Source organism: Gymnoscopelus braueri (genome assembly GCF_963280865.1).
Source record: "Gymnoscopelus braueri genome assembly, chromosome: 12".
NCBI classification, from domain to species: domain Eukaryota; kingdom Metazoa; phylum Chordata; class Actinopteri; order Myctophiformes; family Myctophidae; genus Gymnoscopelus; species Gymnoscopelus braueri.
In genome coordinates, this window is record NC_137614.1 from 38,009,244 (window position 1) to 38,036,465 (window position 27,222).

At 43.2% G+C, this 27,222-nt stretch overlaps 3 protein-coding genes across 3 annotated transcripts in view; 2 read left to right on the forward strand and 1 right to left on the reverse strand.

Moving 5' to 3' along the window:
- LOC308096864 (solute carrier family 41 member 3-like) overlaps positions 1-27,222 on the forward strand; it is a 511,014-nt gene that overhangs the window by 123,936 nt on the left and 359,856 nt on the right. The gene's annotated exons all lie outside the window — the stretch shown is intronic.
- Positions 1-27,222, forward strand: part of chchd6a (coiled-coil-helix-coiled-coil-helix domain containing 6a) — a 107,012-nt gene that overhangs the window by 8,132 nt on the left and 71,658 nt on the right. The window contains exons 3-5 of the mRNA XM_080444359.1: positions 4,865-4,991; positions 5,777-5,921; positions 7,001-7,139. Of these exons, the coding sequence (XP_080300485.1) occupies positions 4,865-4,991; positions 5,777-5,921; positions 7,001-7,139 (411 nt within the window). The remainder of the gene's footprint in view (positions 1-4,864; positions 4,992-5,776; positions 5,922-7,000; positions 7,140-27,222) is intronic.
- On the reverse strand, positions 19,430-20,842 carry LOC308096866 (armadillo repeat-containing protein 6-like; the record flags this gene model as incomplete). Its single annotated transcript, XM_080444356.1, has 1 exon — positions 19,430-20,842. The coding sequence occupies one exon, from the start codon at positions 20,840-20,842 to the stop codon at positions 19,430-19,432; it is 1,413 nt and encodes a 470-aa protein (XP_080300482.1).

The window sequence follows — 27,222 nt, forward strand, 5'->3', positions numbered from 1 at the left end:
GGTTGAGTAGCGCTGCCTTAACCTCTCCCTCCGCTGTTTTTCCACTTTACATGTTCCTTTCTGCACATCTTATCCAAAAAGTAAAGCATTTCCGCCATTCTCTCAGATGTTTTAAGTTTTGACGCACCATAAAAGCTTTCCAAGAGGACCGAGGCAAATGAAATACTTTCTTCAACTCGTTGGAAAGCTTTTATGGTGCGTTAAAACATATGAGAGAATGGCGGAAATGCTTTACTTTTTGGATACGATGTGCAGAAAGGGGTAAGAAACATGTAAAGTGGAAAATGTGCGACAATGTCCTGCTCAAACGGCAGAGATAAACGAGGAACCTCATCTCGGAGCGGAGGGAGAGGTTCCGTCGGAGCTACCATGGACATACATGCGTATGTGCGCGCGCACACAGACACACACACACACACACACACACACACACACACACACAGGGCGTTCCACAAGTGGAAGTGTGGCGAGGACATTAATTGCTTTATTTTAAAGACTCTTTTAAATGTTGAATTAGGTAATAGGCATACCTTTTATAGCAGGGGTCTTCAACAGGGGGTCCGGGACCCCTAGGGGGTCCTCAGAGCTACTATAGTGGGTCCACCAAATCTTTGTGATAAGATTTTTTCTTATTTTTTTTACATTAACACTTGAACCCTAGCATCCCTATTCTGTGGAGAACATTAGCTAAAAATAACAAGCTCTTGTGAGCTTGTAGATCTGCTATTTTCGGCAAAGAGGTTTGGTGGTGGGTGGGGGTGGGCGCAAATCAAGTATTAAAGTGGTTAAATGTTTGAAATGAATGAAAAAACATTAATTTACACAATGAAATCTCTGAAAAAGTTTAATCTGCAATAATTCTATACACTATGTAGGGGGGGTCCCTGCTTCATCACTCTCTCTGCTAAGGGGTCCTTGGGCTGAATAACGTTGAAGACCCCTGTTTTATAGAATTGAAGTACTTTGCTGGGTGTATTGAATCTAATCTAATCTAATAAACTTCTCATTAATATTTCATTTTCTCTTCAGACCAAGATGGAAGAGAAAGAGAAGCGCAACAGAAAAAAGAACTTCAGTCATGATGAGATCATTATACTGCTCGAGGGTTACAAGGAGAACCAATCTGTTCTAGAAAGCAAATTTAACTCAAGTGTTACAAATAGGAAAAAAAACGATGCATGGAACAAGATAGTAGATGCAGTAAATGCAAAGGGATATGAACAACGAGAGTTAAGAGAGATAAGAAAGAAATGGAGCGACCTCAAAACCCAAGCAATTGAAGACTATCCCAGGACAAAAACCTTCCCCACTGGTGGTGGTCCAAAACCGGAGCCAGGGCCATATTCCTCTATAATTATTGACATCATAATTATGACAGCAAAAGAAAGCAGAAGCGACAAAGTGAGGATACTGAAAATGTAGATGACTTGCGTCGCAAGCTTTTAAAGTTAGAATGCAGGAAGATAGAAGAAGAAACTTTGAAAATAGCAGCAGAGAGAGAAAAGCTGGCTTTAGAAAAAAGGAAACTAAACCTTGAAATCCTAAAATTACAAGAGGAGCTCAAGCCTCGTGGTTACTCTTTCTCTGAAGTTGAATTGTAACCTTGCCTACAAGGTTACAATTAGTCTACTATTAGTCTACTAATAGTCTACTATTCTAGACTAGAGAATAGTAGAGCCTATTGCTACTGCAGACTAAAATTATTTCATATTGGTCTGAATTAATAATTGTGTGGACAAATATATACTTTATGAATTGATTTGCTCTATAAATGATACCATATGCCATATTGGTAAGAATTATTCATTTTGTGGACAAATATATGATCTATGACTTGATTTGCTATATAGGCTAAATGATAAAAGATGCCCACCCTTGTGCAAGCACGTCCATCTCTTCTTCAATACTCCTATACTCCTCTCAACTGCAGACCTAGTGCTGCAGAGGGCATAGTTGTATTTCTCCTCTGCCCTGTTGGATGGGTTCAAGTAAGGTGTCATGAGCCACTTTCTCAGTGGGTAGCCGGAGTCCCCCAGTAGCATCCCTGAAAACTGTCCAGCCTCAAATTCTTCCCATATGCTGGACCGTTTTAGGATGAAGCTGTCGTGCTTTGACCCGGGCCACTTCAGCACACAGTATGTGAACATGAGATCAGCGTCACAAACCACTTGTACATTGATGGAATGGAAACCTTTTCGGTTCACATATGTGTTCTCATCCACTGTTGGAGGATTTATTTTGACGTGGGTCCCATCTATGCATCCAAGCACGTCTGGAAAGCCTGCCATAGCATGGAACTTCTGTCTGGTGTCATTTTGTTTTTTGTTGTCCACTGACATGTACACAAAATTATTGATGCGCGTGCACAGGGCCAGCGCAACCCTGCGCACTGCCCTGCACACGGTAGACTTGTGTATTCGAAATGCATCACCGACTAAAATTTGCATGGCCCCCGTTGCAAAGTAACGCAGGGCAACGCATACTTGGAGACTCGGGGAAAGCGCACCATTCAAGTCGCTGTTGTGCTGTAGGTCTGCCGCTAGCATGTCCGTTATTTTCATAATGCCATCTCTCTTAAAACGGAGTCTGGCATAGATGTCAACATCATCAAAAATGTCCAGTGGATGTAATCTGTCTCGCAAAATGCGTTGGCGAGGATGGGGTCGTTCGTTGTAGTCAATTAATTCGTCGATAAAATCAATACGATCTGCCATGTTGATAGTTACTCCTAGGACTTAGTGCTGCCTAAAGGTGGTGTAAATATTTAGTTATTACTTAGAGATACGTTATAACTAATTTGTGTGGTGCAACAGCTTACATTTTAGTAATGTGTAAGTCTTGACTTAAAAGACATTTAAGCTATAACTAGGCTAAGTTTGAACTTAGTATAAGATGGTGCAACCACCTCCTGGTGCTCACTCACACTGACTGGAGGAAATGTGGTCTGTGTGAAACCCATAGGAAAGTGGAGATATATAATTAAACACACCTTTTCTGCCATAACTTTCTAATGGATATGAAACTAGAATACAATATAGCTGACCCCAGGTCGCAGCAATTAATTATTGGGTGAGTAGTGAGTACAAACGGAGCACTACAACTTTTAATGTCCCACATCCAAAGTGCAGTAAAAGCATGAATTTGCCAAAATGGCAAAACAGCGACCTCAGGAGTCACAGAACTTAATAGGGTCACAATGTCAGTGTAACACCTCTGCTGTGACATATGACTCCATTCACCTCGTATGAACTGGGCGTGACACCAGGCGGTTGGAAAGATAACTTAGTTGCAAAAGGTCTTGAAAAGCACTTCAAAGCTAATATAAAACCTGGTTGACATCTCTTAAAAAGTAAAGGGAGAAGCTCATTGTAATGTTGGCAAAAAGGCAGGCACCACACATGAGACGGGTGCATTTAGCAGAGGCTGATCTTTAGCATCTTAGCTTTTAACCCAAACCAAACATTCAAATGCTGTGAGTCTTAGATGCAAGAGTCAGTGACTTGAGGTGGTTTCTCGCTCGCACACACACACACACACACACACACACACACACACACACACACACACACACACACCCCCCCCCCCCCCCCAAAGTCAGAACCTAGCCTATTCCTTCTTCCGTCAGCTAAGGCAGATGTCCTGTTCAAGGCAGGTGTATGTTTTTTGACCCGGGAGAAGGTTAGGCTACTTTGTCTAGACTTCTATGCCAACTTGCTGAATTAGTCGAGTCACATTGAGAAGACTGCAGTGCAACTTTTATTACATGGCAATTCAGAATCAGAATCAGAATCAGAATCAGAATCAGTTTTATTGTCACATCACAGGTTTACAAGGTAAAAAAGTGGGTGAAATTCTTTTTTGTACATCGTTCCCATCGCAACGTTAGTTTCCATAGAAAGAAGAGGGGGGGGGAGAAGAAGAGGGTGGGGGGTAAGTGGGAAGGAGATCAAAACAAGAGAGCAACAGAAGGCCAGACAAGTTATCTACATATTTACAAATTACCTGAGATAATAAAAAACTAAAAAAAAACTAAACTAAGGTGCTTGAGCATAGCAGCAATGTATTGTATACTGTGCATGTTATACTTATACTGTGCATGATAGACAATGGACGTTAAGGTGCTTAGAGGAAAAGGAGCACAATAAAAAAGACCAAAAAAAGTCAGTGCGTTATACAAGGGATTAAGGTGCAAAAGGTCAGTGCGTGTCCACCTAGAGTGGACCGACCCTAGTATAATCCGCAGGTAGCTCCATGAGGGAGTGCAACAAAAAAGTCATTTGTACCTGGTGTAGTCCACAGGTGTGTCCGAGGGGGGGCTAAAGTCCAAGTCATTGTCCCTGGTATAATCCACAGGTGTGTTCAGGAAGAGCCAGAAAAGTCTGCGCTGCCTGTTGTCAGGCTGCTGAACAAGGCCTATGCCTCATTCAGGCTTATGCCCCATTCAGCATTCTGACAGCAGCCGGATTGAAACTACACCAGTACCTGGTGGTGGAACTCTTGATACTGCGGTAGAGCCCCCTTGCCCGGTCGCGGTCGTTGTAGGGGGTTGAACAGTCTGTGACTTGGGTGGTGCAATTAATAAATGTTTAACCACTTTCAACTGGGCGTCCCTATTTTGGGCTTGTCTTTAGTTTTAAAAACAGGATCACAATTCTGGGTCTTGGAATTACAGTTATAATTTTCTGCTGTGTATATATGTATGTATGTAAGCTACAGTAACCGTGAAGTGAATGAAAAAGAGTGCTATATTGTCTGTGAAAGGCCTCTTGATAAGGTTGATTACATGAAAAAAACATATTCTCTGTTCCCCTTGCTCTCTCTGACTTGATCTCTGTCTCTCTGTGATTCTGTTGTCTTGCTATAGCTGTCAGAGGATGTTCTTCAGAGGATGAGAGGTGTAGCCAACATTCCACCACCACGCACACCATCACCAACCTCACCATCACCATCACCACCATCACCGACCTCAAGCAGCCCTAAGGAAGACCAAGGTACCACAGTGGATGACTCCTTCTTATAGCAATTATCACAGTGTTAATCTGTATCCTCCAGTAAATAAATCCTTAGTCGACTAATGCTGCGTTCACACTAGCGGCAGGTGACCAAAGGTAACAAAAGCAAAAGCATTAAAAAAACTGGCAACTTACAAAGTCTTGGTCGACTGAGACCAAACTGGCCAATTTATTGATTATTCGGCTATGAGGGTGCAACCTTACTAATTATCATATTATATCAGCGAATGTCTATCTTGCCTGTGGGATACAAATTAAGTCAGTAGTCAAAATTGTTATATATATAATATATATATATATCTATATCTATATATATATATATATATATATATATATATATAAAATAATCACGGATTCACGATTATTATGCGTACATTTATTCCACAAAACTATGGATGTATAAAATCACATGAGCATTTGTAAATTAGAGGTTTTATACACCCCCCCCCCCCAAAAAAAAATATTTTAATAATTTTATATATATATATATATATATATATATATATATATATATATATATATATTTTTTTTTTACAGTTGCTGCTTTTAACACAAATAATGCAGTAGCCAAATAATACATACAAATTAAAAAAGTGCATCTCTTTGGAAGTAAATGAAAGCTACATATTTAAACATCCATTTAGGCTGCAGGACCTCTCTTTCTGCAAGGCTCTTCAACTGTATTACAAACACTGTAGTTTCTTCAGCTACTAACAATATCGGAAGTGTTTTCAGATTCTGAGTATTTGTGGTTTGTTTTTAAGGCACTTCTCGAAGTCCCAGCCCGGTTCCCGCTCCCAGTCCCGCACCATGCCACTGCCCACCGCCTCCGTTGCAGCCCAGTCCACCGCCCAGTACCCCCGCCGACACCAACAGAACTGCCGCCAACGCAGAGGAGCAACAGAAGAGGTGGGTGTACTTATATTGAAATGAAACAAGAGAGGATCTGTATTAGAGCCCGACCGATATATAAGTTTGGTTGATATATCGGTCATTGTCTGACTTTTTTGACGACATCGGTATCACCAATTTTTTTACCACTTTTAACTTGGTAGCCCTATTTTGGGGCAGCCCTATTCATAGGACATGCCCATATTATACAATTTTTTAAAATAGCAGATATACAAGTTTAAAGATCGATATGTTTTAAATTAAAAATAATTGCCTGCAGTAAAAGAATGACTAGTATTTCATAAACGTTTAGTAGCGGCAATTCCGTTTAATAAACTAGTCTTTTAGCCAAGCACATCCCTACTTGTCACAACGCAGGCGCTTGCCTGACTGCAGAGGCACAAGTAGTCGTTTGCTGGGTTGGTGACTGATATCGAAGTAATGGTCTTATTTGGGATAGGCTGTATAACTTTAATGATTCCCCTATTTGTGTACACTCACAAATAAAGATTTGCTAGCTAGCAATAAGGTAAACGTTTATTTGTATAGCATATTTAAACATCAAGGCAATTCAATGGAATAATGATAATAACTTTATTTGTATAGCACCTTTCATACAAAAATGTAACCCATTAAGATAATAAATAGTAGAATGCCAGATAAAAAAACATAGCTAAACAGTGTAGTGTTTAACTAAAGATCAAGTCAACGTAGGGCAGAATTATACACATTAATCAAAGTATAAATAGCAATACAAAATAAAAGTAATAAAAATAGTAAAAAGAAACATGAACAACGTGAACATAAGATGAATTTAGATAAATGCTATATTACAGATAGGTTTTAGATATAGTCTTATAATATCAGAATAGTCCAGGTTCCTTATCCAAGTTTTCCACTCAGGTATTATACATAATGATAAACAGACCCGAGGTCCGAGTTTATAGAACCGGAACTGACCCGGGTCCGAGTAATTATGGTAAAACACGGAATCCGGACCCCGTACGGGTCTCGGGTCCTGTCGGGTATTTTCGGAATCGGGGGACCCGTGATGAGCTCTAGTAATACAGATCGTTGTTTGTTTGTTCATCCCCAAGGTTTGAGCAACAGCAGGCGATACTGCAAGAGGAGCTGGCCAAAATGGTGAGGAGGGAACGGGAGGCGGTGAGGGATGAGATGAGCAAGGTGCTGAGCAAGGACAGACATCGCACATGTGAAGAGAGCGCCAAAAAACTGGTAAGGCTATACACACTTTGGACTATTATGGGTCCATTATGACACTTTCATAGTTATTAACACTCAGGAGCTTGTGTGTCTGAAAGCTTTCACCGCATTCTGTCTCACTTCCTTTTATGTTTTATAGTGTTTGTTCAGTTGATATCCTCATATCCTCCTATAATTCTACAAAGCTCTGTAGCGGTGGTGAGGCCAAAAACTCTTCTGCCCGGTTCTCCTTAGTGGCTGGGGCAATTGATCTGAATTTGCACACAGCCATTGACCATTACCATCTGCACGGAACAGCGAAGTTGTTTTTCGATTTCACCAAATGTCATCTGTTTATTAGCGTTTTTGTGTTCGCTGGCTCCCGGGTTGCCAGATCATGTGCGCATATCCCCCCACGGGTATGGACTAGTACATGTAACATAGGTACAATATCTTTTTTAACATTTCTTAAAACATTTTCCCATGGACCACCTGTAATTATGCCATGGTTACACCCCTTTTAAGCAATAGAATACATGCTTTCTCCAGTGTAGAGTGCTCATCCTCCACTGTGGAAGTTGTCCTTGTTGTATTGACCCCAGTGCACAGCAGGTGGAGCTGTGGAGCTTTCCTAGAGCTGGCTGTAGGCGCTTCACACACATGCTGAGTTGGGTGATGGAATTGTGCTGAAGCTCCTATCTGAGCGAGGGGGGGGGGGGGGGGGTGGGTGTGTCGGTAATGATTCAGTCCGACCAGGTTTTCACACGAATCACACGTCCACCACTTCACCTGGGTCACGTCATGTCTGTAATTTCTGTTGAGTTTCTCTCGTCATTCACCATTTTCCCCCTCCTGCCTCGTCTTTTCCCTCGTCCTTCACTCAGGACTTTCTGCCTTTTTTTCCCTCTAATTGTCAATCTCTCCCTCCTTTTTGCTCCTCTCTCTCTTTCTCTCTCTCTCCCTCTCCTTCTGCGCTCAACTCTGCCCCTCTATCCTTTTTCTCTCTCCATCGTTCTCTCCTTTTCTCTCTCTTTCTCTCCCCTCCTCTCCGGAGACGGTATTATCAGCACGGTGCAAGCGCTAAATTGCACCCGGAGAGTTTTCCCATCCGGGGGCTTAAGATTGGAAGTGGTCGGTGGGGAGGAGGAGGGGACTGGGGGTGGGGGGGGGGTGGGCTGTTTTACACCCCACACCCACCCACCCTCTCTCTCATGTGAACCCCCCTCTCTTCCCTCCCTCCCGTGTTGAGACACGCTGTAGCGGGCTCCTTATCTCGTCTCCTACACGCGCGGGGCGGCTAATAGAACACCACTGGAGGGACCGTGTGAGCAGAATGACCGATGGAGACACCGGCAGACCTGTAATGTTCAGGCCGCGTTGTAATTACAGCTCCCATATGCGCCTGTGTGTGTGTGTGTGTTTGCGCGCGTGCACACACACACTGGGACGCACCGTGCAGGCACACACAAATACATGAACATATGCACATCATCATCACGCACGCGCGCACACACTTGAACCCACTTCCCTGTAGCGATTAATCCAGAACAGTGGTTACAGCCTGTGGCGGTCCCTTTACTTTGGCAGAGCGCGCAGATATTAATAATTTTATCATTATTTTCGGGGGCGCTTATTATAAAATAATCGGCAAATGTGGGAATTTTTGTTCCTTGGATTTTTTTTTAGAGATGTTTTCTTCTTTTTTTTGTACCAGCCATTGGTTAATGACACATTAACCTGAATTGGTGCAATGCAAAATAATCTCAGCTGAAATTATTTGACATTTCTTTTATTGGGAGATTTCAGAGGGTATTTTTTGTGGCTTTGTCCCATGTATGTCTGGAAGCGTTTATGTCATTTTCCACTTTAAGTTACTAGTAATTAACGTTCAGGATTTTACAGTGTAGAAGCCATCGTTGGAACTTATACATACATACATAGGGTTAAGGTCCTTACACACCGGCGAATATGCGAATATCCGCAATATTCGGACTCGTTCCGAATAATTAAAAGACGCTTTTTCGCTTCGCGAAACTGATGTGGACGCTTGCATTGACTTTATAAGGTTTAAAAAAAATACGTATTTATTCGCATGAAGAATTCGCCCCGGTGTGTAAGGACCTTTAGAGTTGTGTGTATGTGTCTAAAACTAAAGACTAGTTCAGACAACTTCGTAACGAGCCGAGTTGCAACTTGCAACCAATTGAAACAGAATCCCTTTGCAACGTTATAAAACTGGACAGTCCACATCCAGGCGCCGAGCTTCGACCAATTGCCGTTTCTACAGCAACGGTATTGTCACAGTCCCTCTGGGCTATGGGATATAAACGGCAGAGAGACAAGCCGTAGCTAAAAACGGTCATCAAGGTGACGAGCGTTTACATAGCACATCAACTTATTATAGTATGATATAGTATATTGTATACTCATATACAAATACGGTACATCATTAGATAGCTATAGGCCTACGCTCTCTCCCTCCTTTCTCTCATTCGCTCGCTCTCTTTTCTCTCCATCTCTCTCAGCAGAGACAACATTTTACATTACAATGGCAGATTCGTGTGAGTAAAACTGAGATGCGTTGCAATTTGTTGTTTGAGAATTACCTTGCAGATTACCTACAACAGGGTAATTCAGACCACTGACTGCACCACTTGTCCTTGCAACGTTCTGCAGCCGGTTTCGTCTCGTCGCGAATCATTGGCCTGAACTAGGCTTAACCCATTAAGACCGGGAACGCATCTGTGTCATTTTAAGATTTATTTGGCTATGAGTGCCGTGCTACATGCTTGTAGATCAGCAAATTTTTTTTTTTAAATCATGAAGATTTGTGCAAATCTTTGAATACATATGTTTTTTAAAGCGAACATTTGTAACTCAAATCTTTGCTTCTGGGGATTCTACAAATGTCTTAAAAAACAACACATTTTTTTTACAATAGCAGATCTACAAGCTCATAGCGCGACACTCGCGGCCGCGCTATGAGCTTGTAGATCTGCTATTTTTTAATAGCCCAAAGAATTTTATTTTTTACGTTCACGGTCTTAATGGGTTAACTCTCTCAGTGCCACACGAGATATCCCGAGTTTTAAATAAAAAATAAAACATTATTATTATTATTATTATTTTTTAAACTGTTCAGAACCCAAGTTATCATTATCTGAAGATTTGCAGCTCCATCCACTCCTTGTTTAACTTATAACTGAAAAAGGCTGTATCTCGCTTCCTAAGCACTTTGTTTTTACTTTGAAAAAAAAGTTGAAAATTGCTGGCACAGTATGAACATATTTTTTTATTTCATTGGCACTGAGAGAGTTAAGGTACACCTGTCCAGTGGGTTTTTCCTAATGTAGCGTCCAGACGATGGCTGGGTGACTGCCAACGTGGCCCAGCAGCACAGATAAACCCAACCAGGCTGCCTGGAACAGCTATAAAAAAGCCAAGCAACACTTGGCTCGGGGCCAAACTGTTCATTTCATATCCTGCCATGAAAAGACGCAAGTGATGACGGGTGACTCGGCATGGAGAGAGACGGAGAGATGATGAGATGAGGAGAGAAGCGTTGAGTGTGATCGGTGTGGACAGCACTCCCGCATCAATGGGGAAATGCTGTGGTTTCCCACAGTGTCAGTGAGAGTGGACAAATAAGTGTTTGAAAGGGGCCGCTCGATTATGGTCACGATCATAATCATAATCACAATTGTTTTGGTCAATATTGAGATCAAAGTGATTTAACACGATTACTCATTGACTTTGGAAACATGTATTTATTGAAAACGTGTCTTTTTAACAGTGGATTGTCTTGAACTTTTCTCTGTTTTTAGCTCCTTTTATTGTTTGGTCATAGACAATTTTTTATTTGAATTTCAACCAATTAAAGAAACTAAAAATGTCACAGCTTAACCGAGAGCGAAAGTGCATCCCCTGAACATGAAAGAGATGCACTGGATTTACAACATCAAACAAAGCAAGAGCATCATCGTGAAATGGAATGCAGCTCAATAATAATTGATCTCAATTATCTTGTCATAGTCATCGGAAGCTGAAATTGAAAATAAAAATGCAATTAATTGAGCAACCCTATGTTTGATTGAACAAGGACCTATTTCAGCGTTGTTCAGCACAGGTCAGCGACTGTACGTCACTGGAAATGCATCCAATGCTAATAATGTAGGGCTCTTCAGGGTTGCGGAAAATGCAAATGGAATCAGGGAATTATAAGGCTTAAACAAAAGGTTGAGTGATTGCTCAGTGAACGGTATCCGGGGCGAGAGCTGGTAAAAGGGTGAGAAAGAGCAGCAAGAGAGGACGGGAGCGTCATGACCGGGTGACTCGCAACGCTCTGCGCAAATCAGGAGGTCGAGAAAAACCCAAGAAAGCATGACATACTGAACAGTATAAGCAAACCTTTCCATGGGTGAAGAGGAGGAGAAAGGGGATGAAGAATGGCCGTTATAGGGCAGCCATAGCTGAATAGGTAGTGAGGCCACCTGGAAAAATGAAGGTCCCCCTGTTTGGCCCTGGTAAAAGTGTCAAAGTGTCCAGAGCAAGACAATGAACCCCGAACTGCTCTCTGGACTTTGGGTGCTGTATTTATGGCACTTGCCTACTGATCCTAATAGTTAGGATGGGTTAAAATGCATAGACAAATTATTATTATTATTATTGTCAAGATGTGACAGAACTACTAAGCTAGTAATTCTCAACCATTTTTATTTCAAGGACCACCTCTGTCAAATCCTCAGTGATCATTTAACTCAGAGAGTGTGCAAATTGCACTCTCTCTCTGCGTTACAGACCCGTAACTCCCCAAGGACACCTGGGGGTCCCTGGGCCACATGTTGAGAACCAGTGGTAGCTAAGTGAGTCGTCCCCTTATCCCGGGGTCTTGGGGTTGAATCACAGAGTCACGCGTCAAGACGAAGGACCAGAACACACGTTAACCCTTTAAGACCTGGAACTGTGTCATTTTTAGATTTGAGCTAAAAAGCATTATTTTACACTTTGGGCTATTCAAAAATAGCAGATATACAAGCTCATAGCGCGGCACCGAGTGCCGCGCTATGAGCTTGTAGATCTGCTATTTTTGAAAAATCGTGAAAATGTGTGAAAATATTTGAATATAAATATTTTTAAAGCGAACATTTTTAACTCTATTCTTTGCTTCTGGGGGGTCCCTGGAACAAAATATTTTGATGGGGGTCCGCGGCCAAATACATATCATTTTGGGGGTCTTTCACATGAAAAAGATTGAGCACCACTGACATAGAAACATAGGTTTTTCAGAAAACTGTTGGGATTTAGGAGACATGTAGAATCGGCTTCAGGTCTCAATGGGTTAATGTGGGGGTGGGCTGGGGGGGGGGTGCTATCCGTTTTTTTTTTTACCCTCTTTCATTCCCTCCCTCGTCTTTTGTCTTCTGGGCGAACCGCCTGACCTCCCTCCCTCCTTCCCTCCCTCCATCCTTCTCTTTCAGCCGGTGCCCTCGCCCCGCTGTGCACCGTGGCCCCGTGAATAGTCATTGTTAACGGCAAATGTTCCGCAGATTAATTTCGGTGGAGCGAGGGAGAGGAAGGAGGAGGAGGCGGCGGCGGATGAAGAACGGAAAGAAAGGAAGTGAGCGGAGCTAAAGGGCTCAACAGGATTTTTTTTATTAATGCCCCCCGGTCCCCCCTCCCCCTGCTGCCCATCAGAAGCAGTATAAAAGGTGATAAGTCTCATTAGCATACGATATGCTGGATTCTACCCTCTTGTCTCTTCGCTCAGAACGTTTAAGGAAGCCTGTTTTATTAACTGGCCTTTAGCCCACTCTGTGATAGAGCCTCACACACGACACTACCGTCGTCCGTGCTTGGCCCGGGTTGTTGGCGTCGTCTCGCTCTTGTTTGATGCCAGCGAAGAACGAGGGCCAGGAATGGAGTCGGCTCTAGCAGCGGGCTAAGCGTTCCGTAGTGCAGGTTAGAATAGCTTAACCCATTGAGACCTGAAGCCGATTCTACATGTCTCCTAAATCTCAACAGTTTTCTGAAAAACGTATGTTTCTATATCAGTGGTTCTCAATCTTTTTCATGTCAAGGACCCCCAAAATGATATGCATTTGGCCGCAGACCCCCATCAAAATATGTTGTTCCAGGGACCCCCCAGAAGCAAAGATTTGAGTTAAAAATGTTCGCTTTAGAAATATATATATTCAAAGATTTTCACAAATTTTCACGATTTCTCAAAAATAGCAGATCTACAAGCTCGTAGCGCGGCACTCGGTGCCGCGCTATGAGCTTGTAGATCTGCTATTTTTGAATAGCCCAAAGTGTAAAATAATGCTTTTTAGCCCAAATCTAAAAATGACACAGTTCCAGGTCTTAATGGGTTAAAAAAACATAGTTCCGCTGGCCTAGCGGTCCGGCACTTAGGCCATAATGTAACCTCCAGTCCCGTTCCCGATGATTCTTTACTGCATGTCTCTCCCCATCTCTCTCTCTCTCCCTGTTTCCTGTCCATCTCCACTTAAAAACGATCAATAAAGGCAGAAAAGCCCCAAAGAAATCACAGTTCAACCCTCGATTCCAGCTCAATGTTCTGCTGTGCCAATAAAAACAATCATCTCTTTTTGCGAGACACGCACGCACACACTAGCCTGGTAAACCCCCCCTCCCTCCGGAAATCTCATTTGCATTTGATTTCAGGAAGGAGTCTGGGATTGCTCAGGGAGTAAAGCTGCCCGGTCGGGTGCGTGTTAGAACCAATCAGCGGCTGCTAGGGGCGGGATCATCCAATCACCTGCCAAGTAGCTTGAAAAAATGAAAACGCCGCCTGTCATCGATTCTGCTTACAGAGTCTCAGATGGAAGTAGGCTGCGAAACAAAATATGTGTCGCAAGCTTCTTCCATTTGGCGGCGTCAGGTTACGCACACACCTCCACCTACAAAAATGCATGGCTAAGATGAATGTTTGGAAATGTTTGTTGAAAGGAAGACGACCACATTTGAGTTTCTTTTACCACGTGGCACCTTAAGAGTGTTCGTCCGTCCCCCACATTTTTGTGTGTCCACCCATGTCTGTCCACAGCTAATGACCTGATGAAGACCCTTTGCGGTCGAAACGTTGTGCTAACTTATTAATACATTTTCTACTGGGAGCTACCAGTGTGCGGACCCTCCTTCTTTTTCTCTAATGTCCACAGCTAATCTCACAAACCACTACACTGACCAGTGCCACATTTCTTGTCCATGCTGCCAGCATGCAATTCTTTATTGATGAGTGATATTGTAATTTTGGCCGATAATTGCGTGCAATCGATCGATTCAAGTTGACCGTAGGATTTAGATTACATCTGTTATACACTAACTGTATAGATGAGGCTAGAACCGAGATATGCAGAAGCTGATCTCAGTGTGTGTGTGTGCGTCTGGCGTGCGCGTGTGTGCGTGCACGTGCGCGTGTGAGTTCAGGTATCAGCCTGTTTGTGTGTGTGACGTATTAACTAATATATAACTATATACCTGTCTTACAGTGTGTAATGTGGCAAATTATTCAACGATTGAGACTGGAAATATCCCAATATGATTTTCATTCCCAAAAGATAATAATAATGATAATAAGTTCTAAACAGAGGCTCTGTTGACCTGCTGGGAAAAGGTGAACATGTTGAACATTGTCTTTATTTTAGTTTTTAAATGTGTCAATTAATGTTTGTATTTGACAAACGGGCAAATCGGAGCTCCCTCTAAAATGCAGAGGATGAGACTTGTTGTCTGTTGGTTTGAATTGGTGTGGCGATTCTTTTAATAGACACTAGATGGCAGCAAAAGCATTCAGTATCCCAGCCTGTGTGTGTGTGTGTGTGTGTGTGTGTGTGTGTGTGTGTGTGTGTGTGTGTCTCTCTCTCTTCCCCCCCCCTCCCCCATCGGTGTCTTCATACAGGGTATTACAGTGTATACAGTACCTCGAATTACATCACGTCTCGAGTGCGTCGTTTTCATTCCCAGAGACAAAAGGTGCTTCTTGTTCATCTAATCTTGCCTAATCACTTGCCATTTGCACAGTGATTGCTCAGTTCTCTAGTTTTTCCCCAAATTAGAAGTGGTTGTGGAGTTGAAATGGAATGGAATATCCATTCAATCATGCAGCTTCAAGGATGTAGAGAGCAAAGGGGGTTGTGTTTCATCTATGGTTAGCTTCTCTAGGTGCATAATGTAATTTCCAGCAGACGGTATGTGTCATTATTTTTTACCTAGCCCGCATGTTTCCTCTAATTGCTTTATACGTCGTCTCGCAAGGTAATTTAGTTATTTTCATTATCACTAGTATTTTGCCTCCCCTATTGAATTAGACACAATCCTTACTCTCTGTGGGTTTACGAAAACTTCTCACAACTAAAAAGTGAAAACACATGTATGTATAATGGTTATTGTGACAGCTCTAATTAAGACCTTTTTTATACCGTCATATTATACATTTTACATACCATCGTTGTATGATGGTGTTATGTGGCAGAAATTGCAAATCTACAAGCTCACGACGCGTTGCTTCATGACGCATTGTGAGCTTGCAGATTGGCTATTTTCGCTATTTTGGAAAATGTCTGGAGGTTCTCACCTACTAGGCCGATACTTATTGGGAACGATGCCTATTGGGAATGATTCCCGCTGGGCAGGGCCGGCGCGCCCATTAGGCAGAGTAGGCAGTTGCCTAGGGCACCACTAGGGGGGGGGGGGGCCCAAAAAACTAAAAACAAAAATATTGCATAGGGCACCAAATTGCCTAGCACCGGCCCTGCCGCTGGGAATGCGTGCCCCTGTGGTTATCAATACCCGTTGTACCCATTTTACCCGTTAGAGTACCCGTCCTACCTGTTGTCAGAGTACTTAGTGCAGTAACCAGTGTTGCCAGATTCTGTGAGAGAAACAAGCAACCAGGTCTAGGAAAACAAGCCCAAAATAAGCGACTATGGGCCACATGAGCACTTTAAACATATACATCAGCTATTTGAAAATAGCAGATCTACAAGCTCACAGGGCACAGAGCTTGTAGATCTGCTATTTTCAAAATAATCTTTGGGGGAAATTATAATAAGCAGACCTGGCAACACTGATCATAGTACTTGAGTGCCAGTCTATGATGTCAGTACTATGATGTCAAATTGAAGACATCAGGGATCTCCATACATGGGCATAAAACGGAAACAGACAACGGATGTCTGTATCCGTTATATGTATAAAATTGACTGATACGGGCATAAAATGTCTAATGTCTAATCATTAGAGCAGATACAGAGATCTCCATATATGGGCATTAACTCATTCAGTGCCAATGACGTCGCAGACGTCACGTTTTTCATAAGCCCAGAGTGCCAATGACGTCTGAGACGTCATGAAAAAAAAATAAAAAAATAAAAAAAATAAATAAAAAAAAAATCTTTTTTTTTCTTTTTTTTTTTTTTTGAAAAAAAAGTTCAGAACCCAAGATATGATGATTTTGAAGATTTGCTGCTCCATTCACTTCTTGTTTAACTTCTTACTGAAAAGGCTGTATCTCGGCTCCAAAGCATTTTTTTTTTACAATGTATTTTTGGCCTTGGCACAGGGGTGATATAGCCAGAAATATTTTTGGCACTGAATGAGTTAAATGGGACTCAGTCCAACCTCAGTGTTGCCAGATCTGCTTATTATAATTTCCCCCCATAGTCGCTTCTTTTGGGCTTGTTTTCCCTAGACCTGGTTGCTTGTTTCTCTCACAGAATCTGGCAACACTGTGTGCGATACACTCGGCAAGTTTGAAGTTGATTGATTGATTGATTGTGACATGGCCAAAATAGGGATGCCAGGTTGAAAGTTACTAAACCCCATGGACACCCTAGTATCCCTATGCCGGGGATGAACAACTTGGAGATGAGCTTATAGATCGGCTATTTTTTGGCGACGAGATTTGGTGTAGAATGGACAAAAGGAGTAGACCTAGTATAGAGCCCTGGAGGACCCAGGTCAACTCAGTATATAGCGTTTATAAGTGCTTACATGAACACTCTGTTTGGCTGTGCAGCAGTGGTACGCCAGACAGACAGACGGTGGTTGGAGTATAGTGCTGAAAGGAGATAGCATAGCACTGCTGGCAGTGGCGGAAGAAGTGTTCAGATTTTTTACTTAAGTAAAAGTATCAATATACCACAATGTGAAAAGTAAAAGTTTTGTATTCTAAATTTGCTTGAGTAAAAGTACAAAAGCATTGGCATGACAATGGACCAACAGTAAAAGTAGTCATTATGCAAAAATTTCCCATTTCAAGTTTTCAAAATATTTTTAAAATAGCAGATCTACAAGCTCACAACAAAAAGTACAATATTTGTCTCTGAGATGTGGTGGAGTGGAAGTAAAAGTATAGAACTTTGGAAATACTCAAGTTAAGTAAAACATACCTCAACGGGGTATTTAAGTACAGTACTTGAGTAAATGTACTTAGTTACTTTCCACCACTGCATAGCGCTGGCTGCTGGTATCTGTGAGCGTCTGACGAGCTTGCATGGAGCACAATGAGACAGATGTTTCCTCTGATTGGGCGAGCTTGCCTCTTCCACTTACAGGCTGAATGCTGCTGCACACACACACACACACACACACACACACACACACACACACACCGATGTAGTGAGTCCAACAACACGTCCACGGTATCAACCACTTAAACCCCCCCGCACGTTGTTGAGCGGAGTCCCTCAGGGCTCTTATCTAGTCCACTGGTTCCCAAACCGGGGGTCGGGAACCCCAAAAAGGTTCCCCAGATGATTAGCTTAATGTGCAACACTGTTTTCTCACTCAACTATAAACTATACACTGTATACAGGGTATCTGCACCTTTCTATAAAGTTACAATTTAAGGACTTGCAAGACCTTTTTTGATACCAAGTTGGCCAAATTGTGAAATATTACCTAAGAAAGAAGAGAACATTGTGAAACTAGCCGAACTACAAGCTCACAACGCGAGGCGTTGTGAGCTTGTAGTTCGGCTAGTTTCACAACGTTTATCTATGGAACCGAGTACAACTAAATGTAATGCCTACAATTCCAAGTGCTTGTCAGGGTGGGGGGGAGGGTGGAGGGGTCCCCAGTTAAAATATGATTATTTTTGGGGGTCGCGGACTTGCGGTACTGAATGGTTTGGGAACCCTTGCTCTATACTGGTGTCTTTTTTCTTTCTGTTTTCACTCGACATTAAATATTGACATAAAGGTTTTCCACAGAAAACGGACGCTGGGGTTTAAATTAAGCCTGATTTAGAGTTTGTCCTATGGCAGTGTCGTTCACTGGAAAATAGCCGATCTACAAGCTCACAATGTGCTGGGGGATGGCTATATATACAGTAATATATTCAGTAGTATAGAGATGTCGGTTAGCTGCTAATTAAGAAACATCTGAATATACTTGAAGGCATATTGGTTAATTTGCATAATAAATATATTTTACGGATTTTGTTGACGATGTTACTTGGTTATGGCGAGATGTTATTATTTTAAACACGCTCGGGAGATGCAATAGAATAGTTTCAGACTCAGAAAAGTAGGTCTACGAGATGATCAGACAGAGCGAGACACAAAACACAAAGCGTAGCTTGGTTTAGGACTATTTAACAAAGATGATGGCAAAGTCGCATGTTAGGCATGAATGACGTGTTTAACCGGCATGTAAAATAAAATGAACAGACAAAATTAGAGCTGGAAATTTAAGCTGATAAATAATCTTTGCAGGGTTCTCTCTCCTGACTGGATAAAAGTAGTATCCTGAACTGAAAATATATTCTTTGGTCAGGAACTGAACAGTCAATAGCAGTGATTATCGGAATATAGAGCTTAAACTTTAACAAAAAACTTGTATTTTCTTTTTTAACAAAAATATATTACTTCTACCATTAAGTCAAACAAGGCTATAAGGGTGCCTTGTTAGAATACATAAAATGCTTAGTCACACCAAGAGTTCGGGTGCTAGACTAGAGAACGTTGTGCTCAGCCTTGAGTACTACGTTCTAGTGCGCAGGTGACACAACAGTGTTGCCAGATTCTGTGAGAGAAACAAGCAACCAGGTCTAGGAAAACCAGCCCAAAAGAAGCGACCATGGGCCACATGAGCACTTTAACATATACATCAGCTATATGAAAATAGCAGATCTACAAGCTCAAAACGTGTCGCGACGCGTTGTGAGCTTGTAGATCGGCTATTTTCAAATCAAATCTTGCGGGGAAATTATAATAAGCAGATCTGGCAACCCTGCGGGTGACACAAGATACACGACACTTTGTGAGCTCGTAGAAAGTCTAAATCGGGACGGCACACATTCATTGGGCGATGCTGCCCTTTTCGCCGGTCCACAGCTCTCGCAGTACCACTCGGCAGCCCAGGTCCCTCAGGGCCGCTCTGCACACGTCACCGCAGTCCTCCTGATAGGAGCGTAGCGCCTCAGATATCAGGTCTTCGGCTCCCATCTGCAGGATGGGCTGGCTGAAGGTGTTCGTGTGCGACACGAGGTTCCTCACGAGCATGCACGCCTGTTTCTGCACGTTGACTTGACCCGGGTGAGCCTTCATGGCCTGTATGGCGGCCATAGCGCCCCCGTTGTCCATGATGACCAGGCAGTTGTTGGGTTTCCGAAGAGCCAGGACGGAGAGACACGCGCAGCCCTGCTCGCACACGTTGGAGCTGCTCATGTGCGCGTTCATGGCGACCACGATGAGTTGCACGCCGCCCGCGCTCACCACCATGTCCTTCATGTCGTCGTTTCCCGCTATGGCTCGTACGGCGCTCAGTACCTGTCGAACTATCTCCTGGGTCTCGAAGCTGTCCGCGAGCAGCGTCATCAGGAGCTTCAGCCCTCCGAGGTCACAGATGTCTTGACAGAACTCGTTCCTCACGGCCAGACGGGACAGAGTGGCACAGAGTTCGCTGACGACGGAGATCTTACCGGGATGAGCTTTGGCGGCCGCGATGATGACTTTCAGTCCGCTGTGTTGCGTCACGATGAGCTTGGCGTGTTCGTGAGCGCGTCCGAAAGGAACCCTGATGTCGTCATCGAAGGTCATGACCTTGAGAGCGGCGCTGGCCTCCTTAACCAGCTCGGCACATCGAATGTGCTTGCAGATGGCACCGGTCATCAGCGGCACGACGCCAGCCGTCACCAAATCCACTCGATTCTGCTCGTGCTTCAGACAACAGTGGCGCACCGTGCGAAGGCCCGCGCGCGTTACAGCAGGGTCGGCCTGGTACCTCCTTAGGATAGACAAAAGGAGAGCCACGCCTGCTTTGTCTAACAAGTCTGGCTGTCCATCAGTCAACGTAGCCAGGGCAGCAAGAGTCACCAACAGATCCCCTTGTTTCTCCAAACTCTTTCTGCAGCAGGAGAGGATAATGGCGTAGGCGCCGTTCTGAGCGGCCAGGTACCTCTGTGCAAATCCCAAGGAGCATTGCTCAATGAAGCGTTTGAGGTCTGCCGTCGTGTTCCGCTCTGTGGAGCTGGCGTCTTGTCCAACTCGAAGGGACTCCAAGGCCTGCAAGACCTCATGTGTTTTGCCCTCCTGTTTGCCATCAGGTGAGGCCGTCGGTAGAGCCTTCACTATGAAGCTTAGGTTCACACCTTGAGACACAAACTGCTCCACAGCTTCTCTCAATGCGTCTTCTGGATTCATGTCAAACTCCTGCATGTTCTCCTTGACAACATCGTCAAAGGTCTCCTGCGTGATCCTTTGTGTGGACATTGTGATTCTTGTTAACACCACCCGGTGACAAGCTATTGGATGTTTTATGCTGTTTGGCGTTAATATAAAATGTTTGACGACTACGTCATCAGTATGATGTCGGTCATCTCCATATTTGGGAATAAAACGCAGGCAGGCATACACTCACATACACAGAGATTTGTGGAAGTTATAGATACTAGAGGTTCGGGGCGCTACGCGGCCCTCACAGCTAGAGTTCGGGGCGCTACGCGGCCCTCACACCTACGTCGCACCGCCTATCCGACCGATATGCCCATATATGGAGATCTCTATCTGTCAGTTCTCGTCCCCTTCATGCCCATATATGGAGATCCCTGATATCATCAGTATATGCCCATATATGGACATGCCCCCTTTTGTGCCCATATACTGTATGGAGCTGATTTGTTTGTTTGTGCCTGATGCCATGACGACACATTGAGGACAACCCACTCCATATTTGGGCGTAGCTGCATTGAGAACTCCTTATATGGTTATGGCTGTGTCATGGTGACATGAGCGCGACGACGTGGTCCACCCGCCGGCCCGTCCTCCCTTAAGCCAATTTTAATATAAGAAGATTTATGAACTTGCCTAATTGAAATTGTCACAGCGCTGATTGGCCCATCTCTCCTCAGCAGCAACTACATGTACACTGCAAAATCCCGAGTGTTAATTTAGCCACATGAACCCTAACATTTGTATTTGGGGATGTCAACATTTGGCAAAAATAGAACATTCCGCTAATACAGCCAATCGACTCACAACAGCTCACAACACATTGTAACGGGAAGCGTTGTCAGCTTGCCGATGAGCTGTTTTCTCTATTTGACGTACAGCGAAGTATATCGCTTTAAATGGTTGACTGGGAGTGTACAAATGGGGATTAAATTAACTCTCAGGATTTTTAACTATGTACTGCTGAGGTCAGAATGTTCCAGGCACAGTTCCCAGGCAGTTGTCGGAGGAGGGATCCGTCCTGCCGAGAGAGAGAGAGAGAGAGAGATAGCTAGCGCTGTCTGTGGGGATCTCTGTCTATCTGTCTGGGGGAATGAGACAGATGTTTACTCTGATTGGACACAAGGCAACCGCCTCTCCCGTTTATACCCGCAACCGCCCGTCTCGTCGGCCTCAGATTGCCATGCTGATAGAAAAACAATATTGTCCCTCCTCGCGCAACACTCAAGAAAGCCATTCAGTTCGGGCTGTGAGAGAAACAGCTGCCAATACACACACACACACACACACACACACACACACACACACACACACACACACACACACACACACACACACACACACACACACACACACACACACACACGTGCATACTGTAGCATAGATGCATGCACTTGCACAAATGCACAAACTCCTCCACACACCAAGCACTGCAGCAGATGGAGACATCCTTCATTATAGCAGTACATATGAGGGGGAGAATGACTTTTTTGTTTGATCGTGTCGTGGGTTTAGGTGGTTGGTTTTGGTAGTGGATGTATATTGAGTCAGGTGTTTGGCAACAAGGACCATTTTCTGTTGTTTAGAGCAGTGGTTCTCACACTTTAACATTTTCCAGGGACCAGTCTCTGGGGGGAGCATACACAGTAAAATAATCTATGTTACTTTAATTCCAAGAATGTGCAAATACATCCAAATGAACTTGTAAGGGTCCGTTTGGATGCATTTGCACACTCTTAAAGAGTGGCAGACCCATAAACGGGTCCATTTGGTTCCATTCGTGCACATTTAGCTGGGGACCCCCTGGCTGGAAGAATGAGAAGAGACAAGCATTAGTGAGAGGAAACATAATGGAAATAGAGGAGAGGAGAGAGGAGAGGAGAGAGGAGAGGAGAGTGGGAGTGTGCAGTAGGACTGGGTACTGATAAGGCGGTAGTTGTATCAGTAATTGTAATCTGCAGTCGGCCACATGGCTCTGCATGTAAAGCTATTAGACTCTCTGCTGGCTTTACTCACTATAGTGCTCACGTACACGGTAAACTTAGTACTTACTGTATACACGCTATGTCCTCATATACACTATGTATAGACAGACAGACACAGACAGACAGACAGACAAGGAAGCAACCAACCAACCAAACAAACAAACCCTCAAGTGTGCAGGGAGGCAGACAATGGTAGTGTTGGGTTAAAGCTACAGTCTGGAACTTCTAGCACTTATAATACCCGCTCCTCCTAAATAGACAACTTGCGTCAGCTGCTGAGGCTCTCAAAATGACACGCACACACACACACACACACACACACACACACACACACACACACACACACACACACACACACACACACACACACACACACACACACACACACACACACACACACACACACACACACACACACACACACACGCACACAGATAGATAGAGGGATGATTTAAATGTTTTCCAGTTGGGGCCCGCAGCCCCTACTTTAAACACCACTGAGCTAAACAACGGTGAAAACAGGGAGGAGGTATAGAGTGTAAACGGGGACAGTGGGAGGAGGAGGAGGAAAGGAGGTATAGTGGCCTTCTCTCTGTGCGTCTGTCAGGGGTTCATTATCACTCACATTGTTATTGAGTGCTAATTTATTGCCTTGCTGCGAGCTATGTGTTAAATAAACGCACCAAACAGAGAGCACACTGCTGCTGTTATCAGATGGCAACACAGCACACACACTCTACGCACAGGGGAAATGGAACGTGTGTGTGTGTGTGTGTGTTATTTTTTTTTTAACTGTAGCTACTGATATTCAATATTTTCGATTCCTGTGCAAATAAATAAATAATACGACTCTGGAATACATAACCAGAGCAATTCCCTTTTGCGAAATAAAACAAAACATTTAATTAGTAAAATGAGCAAAGAAAATAATACTGCAAATGAAAAGACCTAAAAACGTTTCTCCACCATATCCAATTAGTATTCAAATGAATGCAAATATCGGTCCGATGTATCGACAGTCCGATATCCGTCAAATTCTAGTTTGGGGTTTATTGCAGTGGTGGAGTAAGTAAAAGTCCGGAATTCAACATTTACTTGAGTAAAAGTACAAAAGTATTGGTATCAAAATGTACTTAAAGTACCTAAAGTAAAAGTACTGAAAGGTTTGAAAATAGCCCAGATATAAAATAGGGCTAAAGTGGTTAATGTATGTTTTATAATTTAATAATTTATATCTGCAAAGTAACTAGTAACTAAAGTTTTCAATAATTGTAGTGGAGTAAAAGTACAATATTTGCCTCTGAGATGTAGTGGAGTAGAAGTAAAAGTATAGACAATTGGAAATACTCCAGGAAAGTAAAAGTACCTCAGTAAAAATATATATTTATTTTATATAAATATTGTCCCTTAACTCATTCAGTGCCAATGAAATAAAAAAATAATTGCGAACTGTGCCAGCAATTTTTCAAATTTCTTATACCTTTTTCAAGTAGTCACAGAATATTTATCTCCAGTATAATCGATCCCCTGATGGGTGCTAATCACTGAGGGTTGCACTGTGTGGTGTCACAAATGTCAACGAGGTCATTGGACCTTGTTGACATTAATTGTCTGCCTTTTGAAAATAACATAATAACATTGAAAAATACATAGTAAAAAAAAAGTGCTCAGGAGCCGAGATACAGCCTTTTTCAGTAATAAGTTAAACAAGAAGTGAATGGAGCAGCAAATCTTCAAGTGATATCTTGGGTTCTGAACGTAAAAAAAAAAACAAAAAAAAAAACACGTCATTGGCACGTTGCGCCATAGCGGTAAAACACGTGAAACACGTCAATGGCACTCAATGAGTTGATACGTTTTATACAGGTTTAAGCCTGAACAACCACCCAGATAATTCTTTTCATAATCTGTCAGTCTGTCATTCCAAGCCTTTTCAGCTGCAATACTAAAACGTCCTCTTTGGGCAGAGGGGCGCTATTGAGGAAGTTTGTCTGTCAATCATCACCTCCCCCCGCCCTCCTCACCGCTTTTCCGCGCCCTCATTAGAATACGGCCAATGGTGCCGGTTGTAAACAATAAGGGAGGTGGAGACTGAAAATGAGGGGGCGGGAAAATTAAAATGTCAAATGGCCTGTTCAGACACGGCCATTCAGAAAATCCATGAAATGAAGAAGAAAGACTGAGTGTTTAAAAAAACTTTTTTTTAGTACAAGGGACACTGGGGAGCCCAAAAAAACAACAAAAACAAACATTAAATTCATGGTGTAACCCCTTTAAGTACAGTACTTGAGTAAATGTACTTAGTTACTTTACACCATTTGCACACCCCAAAAAAAACATGTCTTGCGTGCATGCAAACCATGCACACCTGCACGCGCGCATGCATGTGCACGTGTGTGTGTGTGTGTGTGTGTGTGTGGAGCAGAGTTCCAGCGTCCTGGAGCCAGCAGTGCCACTGTAAACAGTAGACCCCCGTAAACCCACACACAAGTCAGTGACAGCTTAGCAGCCTCCATCCATCTGTCCTCCATAACAACACCACCACCATCTCCTCCCTGAGGAGATGGCTGAGAACACAGCTCTCCTGAGGACCATTCACTACTACTCTCTCTCTCTCTCTCTCTCTCTCTCTCTCTCTCTCTGTCTGTCTGTCTGTCTGTCTGTCTGTCTGTCTGTCTGTCTGTCTGTCTGTCTCTTTCCGTTTGTCGATATGTGTGTGTCTCTGTCACACTCACACTCACACTCACACACACACACACACACACACACACACACACACGCTATCTCTCTCTTCTCCCTTGCTTCTAAATAGTCTGTTCACACCTCGGGCTGTGTGCTGAGCTGATTGCTATGCGCGGGTTAGCATAATGTAGGATAATACATTTGTAAGCTTATCTTTCCTTTAGCTTACAGCAAGCAGCTGCCTCATTCAATTATGCCTCCTCTAAATAACTGCAAGTTGTTGATGTTGTTTTTTTTATTGGAATTTCTTCTTATATTTTTTTATATACCCCAGTCCTTTACATTTGTTTTTAATTTAGACTTGGGGTGTGCTTCGTCCTCCCTTCAGCCTGATTCATACTTTATCATACGACGGAGAAAAAAAGGCAATCGTACAAGCAAGCTCATAACATGTCACATCCTGACGGGTTGTGAGCTTGTAGATCTGCTATTCTGACACTTTGTAGACATGTAATGTACAAAACTGCGCGAAACTTGCAAAACTCATGAAAATGCGTGAAACTTGTGGACGTGTAATAATACAATGGGTTTTAAGTTACCGCACGACAGGCAGCCAGTATACATACAGTAAGAGTGTGTGCACAGTAAAATCTTCAGGGAATGAATACTTTTTTACTGTGTGGGGACCGAGTGCACCAAGGGAATGCATGCACACCATTCATTTCTAGAGAGCTCTTGAGGACAGTCTATAGATAGTATGCAATTTAGTTACCAGTGTATATGAATGGGTGCAGAGATATCAATCAATCAGTCAACCGACCAACCAGTCAGTCAGTCCAGCCTGGAAGCTTAAGATATTATGCCATAGAGCACCGAAGTCTGACGTCACTGCCGGTAAAGGGCGCGGTCCCCCTGGGTCTCAGCGTTATTTTTTGTGTTGAAATCCCCATAGGGGAATCTTAGATCACGTCATATAAGAACTGTGTTCCAAGAATAAACAAAATCATCCGGGCGTTTCTGTCAAGGGGGTGACTCTGCATCGTTAATGATATTCATTAATATTTGATACAGCCTGTTTCTGGAGAAAATGTTATTAATTCTGCCTTAAAAGTCTTAAAAACTGGCACCTAGGCTCTAACGTAGCCTGACTGCGCGTCGCGGGTCCTGATTCCGACGGCCTTTGTTGCATGTCACCCCCCATCTCTCTCCCCATTTCCTGTCAGCCTACAACCCTATCCTATCAATAAAGGCATAAAAGCCACAAAAATAAAATAAAAAAAGGAACTACTATTCCGGGTCTGAAATCACTGTCCCTACAGCAGCCGTGTTCATGGGAAATGTAGTCGTTGGGTCGTTTGACTCATTTCTAGCGTTTATTGTGTTATTCTTTGGGTAAATGTGTACATTTACACCTTCAGTCAATGCTTCATATCCATATGAGTAAAATTGCCAGGGTGGTGTGTTTATTTTTGGAACACAGTTCTTATATGAGGTGATGATCTAAGATTCCCCTATGGGGATTTCAACACAAAAAATAACGCTGCGACCCAGGCGGACAGCGCCTTCTAGCGGCAGGGACGTCAGGACTTAGGTGCTCTATTTGTCAGCTGGTTATGTCTTGTAGCCAGGCATATTGATACATCTGTTGACATGTAAATTCAATGTAGGTGCTTAAACAAGCCTACGCCCACTGTTTTGATAACCAATCCTGATACAGTCTCAATATAAGGACAGTCCTAAAGTCTTTGCATTGGT